The sequence below is a fragment of the Thunnus maccoyii genome, chromosome 19, assembly GCF_910596095.1.
Source record: "Thunnus maccoyii chromosome 19, fThuMac1.1, whole genome shotgun sequence".
In the NCBI taxonomy this organism is placed as follows: Eukaryota; Metazoa; Chordata; class Actinopteri; order Scombriformes; family Scombridae; genus Thunnus; species Thunnus maccoyii.
Genome location: NC_056551.1, coordinates 11,134,294 through 11,140,293, shown reverse-complemented (window position 1 = coordinate 11,140,293; position 6,000 = coordinate 11,134,294). Strand labels below are relative to the sequence as shown.

Below are 6,000 nucleotides of genomic sequence, written 5' to 3'. Positions count from 1 at the left end.
TCAGGGACTTTAAATTAAGCCTACTTAAAGGAACATACTAGTGTTTTGGCATGGTTCAGACAATTAATTATTCACCAGTACTTAATGTCACTCACTACTGGTCATTTTCCAAGCACATTTGTGTTTTACAGTTGTCAAAATGTTTCCTTACATTCCAAGAAGCCATTAATCTTAAATTCAGTGCCCTTTTTAATTGTCAGTGAATAAATGTGTATAATTTATGTCTCTCTTTATTTGTTGCAAAAAATACATATAATGTATAACAGAACATATTAGAAGATATTCAGTAATGAAAATAAGTGCATATTTTTGTGGCCTCCAAAACCTGTGGTTATGGGGAACATCCTCTGTAGTATATCTCCATTACATCATTTCCTTGAGATCGTTCAAAGGCTTAGCACCGCCCCCAACAAGCTCTACCAATCAAACGTTTAAGTTTAAATGCATAGCCATTGCACCTCCGATTGGCTGCCTATCCAAACCCATGAGGCGGGACTTATAAGCTGTTTGCCTGAGAGGTTAAACTCAGGGCAAAAATAGGAAAAGCTGTTGTCACGGCAACGTTGTGTATAAATGGAGCGCATGTCAAGTGAGTGCAAAAGTAATTCGAAGGTCTTGAGCTGTTTACATGCGACAGACTTCAGCTAATAACTGGCTTTTGTCGAATAAGAATGATGGTTAACAACCTGTCCACACTGGAATACAATGGTGAAAGGAAACTAGCTAGTTACAGGTGCTAGTTTGGTTGCTAACTTAATTCGTGCGGAAACAAGTCGCCGCTACCTTGCTAGCAAAAATAGGTTCGAATGGTTCGTTAGCCGAATGAACCAAAGCGATGTCAAGTAAGAATCTTCCACCGGTGCGCCATTTGCCACAATGGAGCCGAGTTGGGCGTCTCGGGAAGCCTTGTTCTCCACGACGTTTACCGGAGAACCAGCTGCAGCCGCTGCCTGCTGTCCCTACAGCGGACAGAGGAGTGGTGAGAGCAGCAGAGGTGTCCTGTCACGGACAAACGGACCCCCGCATCGCCTCATTGCAGAGGAATATCCAGTTCCTGCAGCAGCAACACAAGGACACTCTTGAAAAGCTCCATGCAGAAATAGAGTATCTCAGGCGGGAGAATAAAGGTGAAGAAAGCAGTGTTGGGGAGGAAAAATGTCATTAATGTCAGCTGATATAACGTTAATGTAATAACGTTGGTTTTCGAGAACTAACAGATGATATATAAACTACATTTGTTGATAGTTGAACTAAGTAAATGGCCAGTAAAATGGTTTATGCTGGTTTGCTGGGTAAGCTACAAAATGATGCTATACTATATGTTGAGGTATGTGAGAGGAGTAGCCTAAATCAAGTTTATTTGGTTAGCTTTTTCGAAAACGGTAGTTACAATGCACATTAAAGAGGTGAGAAAATAAAGAGGAAATAAAAGGACAGACAAGTCAGTATAAAAATAAGGATATAAAGTATCAAGAAAGACACTTTAAAGACATCGAATGGTAAGATGCTTTTCTGTTTTGGCCTCTGTGAGAGTAATCAATATTCTGTTTCATCAAAATTTATAGAAAAGTGGCACTTGGCCCAAAAAGACAACCTCTTGATTGTAAGCGTTATATTCCATTTACAAGGGGTGAACTCATTAGCCTGTTATGGTGTCCACATCCTGTACGTAATGAATTCAAGTTAATGACAAACACCTGACTGACTCCTGATAATGTGCTGAAAATAGAGACATTCAGCCTAGGCACTGTGGTCGCATAGCAACTCCAGAGTTTCGACTGGGGAAAATGAAAGGTGAGTGGTTTCTCAGTAGGAGGTGGATGGAGATCCGGTGTCACTTTACTGAACAGGCCACATGTTGTTCCATATAACCGCATCTCACCACCCCCTAAAGAGACTCTCCTGTCATCTGTCTTCACACTGTCACAGCAGTCAGGCCTCTATGGATACATGGGCTGTTTGCTGGGGCTGTGTTACAAGATTGTGTGGCTTATGTGCCTCCCTACAGTGTATCGTACACTAAAATTCTCTTAATATGGATATTGCAGAGTTGCAGTATAAGCTGATAATGGAGACTCCCAAGTCAAGTAGAAAAGGTAAGATGTAATCCTGATTTACTGCTGTTTGTACGCCCTGCTATGCATGATTTGATCTTTGTTATGAGATCTTCTAAATCCAATATTACCTTAAAGCAATGGCCTAAAACAACCAGTTATTAAAAGGATGCTATGTTGGTAAAAACGGTATTTCAAAGTCTTGACAGTTGGCAAATTTCTGTTATCTCAGTGCATGTCATCATGTAGTTCAGAGGCATCCCAAGAATAGAAAGTCTATGTTCTAGTTAATAGTATGTCATGCTCGGTTAATTATGTTTCCATTAAGGTGAAAGGCAGTGTGCCAGATAATACTTTTTTGTCAAAAAATTCTTAGTTTCTTTGTTTTGGGTGCTCTTTCTTCCAGGACTGACACACAGTCGACCAGGTGTTAGACCACCCACTCAGGGAAGTGAAGACCGTGCAGGAATCTACCTGGAGGAACAGCTGCAGGACACGCGACCAATACAGGACCAGGCGCTGAGGTGAATGTCCACCCACTTAACATCTGAAAAACTGCTTCCTACTTCAGTACTGATGTAGTGTGCTCATATTTTTGGAATGATTTTGGGACTTTTTTCAGAAAATGTTCACAGGCAAGAAAATTGTGAGAGAAAAAATAATTAGGAACATGGATATGATGACAAAAATAGGTAGAGGCATTCATTGTTAATGTTACTCTGACAGGACAGTCCAGCGAGCTCAGACATTTGTGTCACTCTGCTGTAACGCAGCCAGGAAGACCAGGAAAATAGCTGCCATATGTGGATCTTTTTTTTTTTTTAAAAGATACTGTTCATTATTATGGAACACGTCAGGTTTTCACAGCTCGCAAAGTTATATTTGTTTAAAAATGAGGAATTGCTTCTTTTTTCCAAGGTTGTTAGTGTTCGCTTATGCAAAAGCCCAACTGATTTTACTGGAGAGCAGTTAGCCTGTAGCCAGCTTGTGAAACAGAAACTCATGCAAAGAGATGCTGGTCTCAACACATGAGATTTGTTACCATCCAAACATTGGACAACTTTCCAGCAACATTTCCAAAGATGGCATAAAGAAAATTAAATTTAATAGTTAAATTCTTTTCTTTGGGTGCAAAATATACATATTCTTTTTGTTCTGTTGTTTAAGTCACATGTTTAGACACAATCGAGAAGTTTCTCTTCAGTCCTTTAGTCCACCATCTGGTCTTGTCACACAAACGAGGCCATTGAATAGGTCTGAGTCTCAGTCTGTCTCAAACCTGTAGGTACTGCAACTAGGGTTTTACAACTGAAACTGGCTTTAACAGTTTGTATGTTACTTTTAACTGATATTATCTCACTGACTACCTGGGAGAAGCATTGGAGAGTGCAGCGAAACTCTTGGATCTTCCAGACAGGACCATGGCCCAGAACCAAAGGGGGGTCTCATCACCTCATTACAGCCTCTACGAATTCACAGCAGTCCGTTCCATCCACCGCGCGCTCCCACGCTACAGGAATGTGAGGTCATCATCCGACAGCTCTACAATGCTAACAGTTTGCAGTCTCAGGAAGTAAGTACCCATCATCAAACAGTATTAGTCAAAATATATATTTCCAGTGTTGCGGCACTTAAAAATACAGCATTCCTGTGGAAATTAATATTTTATGACTTCATGACCACTCTGTGTCATCTAGATTATACGTGTTAAGGCATTGCTGAGAGATATTGTGCTGAGCAAGAAAATCACCCCAGAAAACTACATTCTGACCAAGGCCTACCTTGTTGATGGTACCCGGTAAAGTTACAGAGAACATGATCATTTTTATCATCACCAACATACAGTATCCCTTCAAAAAACAAGCAGAGTTGTGATCAAGGTTTCCCTTTTTTGTACTTTTCAGCAAATCTTCAGAAGAAAAGAAATTTCCAAAACTTGGTCTGCAAGCACTCCCAGAAAAAACGTATGTAAATCTGTAGCTTAGTGATTTTTATATGAAATAGATCTTCTATCCACATACCAGCATGTGTCAGTGTATGCAACACTCATCTTAAGCCTGCGTAATTCTGCTTTTCACAAAGGTTGGTTTCAGTGTAGTAATAGGCCACAACTGCCTCTTTAAACCATTGTAGAAACCTTTCATGACGCCACTCATCTCAGAAAGCCATCTTGGCCCTCTCTGCTTAAATCCACATATGTTTCCTTTCCCAGACCTGGACCCTCTCAGTCTGGGGTGATCTTTCCAGCACTGAAACAGAGCCTTGGTTCCACCATTGCAGAGAGACAGAGGAGGACTCGCGCTGTGCAGAAAGACCGTTTCAAAAGGACGGTGCGGTGACAGGATCAAAACTACCACAGTGTCAGCTACTGTACATCCACCTCAGGACTGGTGCTTTTTCACAGGTTCTTCTGAAAAACCTTAGTCACAAATGAATATAGATTCTCAGTAATGGATATTCATTTGAAGTCTTGGGAAGATCTTTGATAGGGAAATGTACTCAAAGGGCTGTAACAAATCATATTTATTGAAAGATATAAAACAAAGATGAAAGTGCGTAGACTTTTCAGAAGTTTTCAATTTTCCACACAAAGAGAAGAGGAAAGAACAGAGTTACGTGTCTCAAATCTTGCCCGGGAATGGTAAAAAATATTTTATTTTATTTTTTTTACCGAAGTTGGACAGTTGGACACTGTTGCATCTCCAAGTTTATACTTGGTGCTCATTCTTACCAAGAAACTACCAGGATTATTTCTCAGGCACTTTTCGCAACAGGAACAGTCTCATGCTTTAACTGGCTGTGTCATAAGCCACACACCTACAACTCAGCAGGATTAACACAGAAAATCTAATAAATTGCCTAAACACAAAATTGCACCGTTGTTTTTTCCCTCATTTTTTTAAAAAAAGAATAAAAGTTCTTTTAGTGTATCTTATGTGGTGGCAAAAATAAGTAGTGGGCATCTGATAATAAAAATGTTGAGGTCTATCTGCGCCAACAGAGCTCATACTGATGTCTCAACAGACAAAAACAAAAAGAGAGGACCTTGAGTGATAAGGTCGGTAGTGTATGATTATAGTTAGAGCTTTTAACCTTTTAATAAGGTTCAGCAACCAATAAAGCATGTTATCATCACTGCACTTCAGTGACCATGTGCTTCAGATCCAGAGTATTATCATCATTATTTTAACTGTCCTGTTACTGATTCAAGATCAGAGAAGTAAAATATCTTTCAATGGCTGTTTTCAACATTACAGATTTCCCAGACCATGCAATATACAACTGTGATTATTAGAGCAGAATTTCCTTCATGAAGAAATCAAAACTGTTCATTGTGTTGTTTATTTGGAGGATAACACTTAACGAAACCTGTCTGTTTAGTTAAGCCTAACTGTGATCCTGCTACAGTATGGCTTATTAGTCCACATTTCCTCATTCATGAGCTACATTTTCAGTATTCATTCTCTTGTTGAAGAAGTCTTCAAGTCAGATTCTGTGTAATAATGGGCGCAATGTATATATACAGCATGTATGTAGTGCAAACACTGCATACTTGAATACTAGCTTATTTGTAAACCACAAATCTCCCATATTAAATGTAAATGTTCATTTTCTTGAATCTGCACCTCACGTGAATGTTTTAATGAAAAACTGAAGTTAAAGATGACAACAAAGTGAAGTGGCCACTTTATGGTTCAACGCCTTTGCTACACTGACTTGCGACATTGTCTGTTCCACCACAGCGCATCCCACTGTTGCTCTGTATGAACTTTCCGCCAGTCGTGTGTGTGAAAATAGTGACACAAATAAAAAAAAAAAGTGTAGCAGGGGAGGACTTGCACACAGAGAACAAAAAATGAATTCAGACTAGAGTTTGAATTTTAAATATTTCTATTTGTTACATTACATTACAGGGCTGTACAGACAGTAAAAAAAATGTGCATAG

The 6,000-nt window shown here is 39.5% G+C and overlaps 1 protein-coding gene across 2 annotated transcripts; it reads left to right on the top strand.

The window, feature by feature from the left end:
- The first annotated feature begins 513 nt into the window (after window positions 1-513).
- Window positions 514-4,928, top strand: si:ch211-222n4.2 (uncharacterized protein LOC101885505 homolog). 2 transcript variants are annotated; one of them, XM_042395177.1, is made up of 7 exons: window positions 514-1,127; window positions 2,049-2,096; window positions 2,461-2,578; window positions 3,432-3,627; window positions 3,752-3,845; window positions 3,959-4,018; window positions 4,267-4,376. In XM_042395177.1, the coding sequence occupies exons 1-7, from the start codon at window positions 836-838 to the stop codon at window positions 4,290-4,292; spliced, it is 834 nt and encodes a 277-aa protein (XP_042251111.1). In that variant the 5' UTR covers window positions 514-835; the 3' UTR covers window positions 4,293-4,376. The 2 variants fall into 2 exon arrangements, with proteins under 2 accessions (XP_042251111.1, XP_042251110.1); XM_042395176.1 differs by having other exon boundaries at window positions 517-1,127; window positions 3,752-3,852; window positions 4,267-4,928.
- Window positions 4,929-6,000: the final 1,072 nt, after the last annotated feature.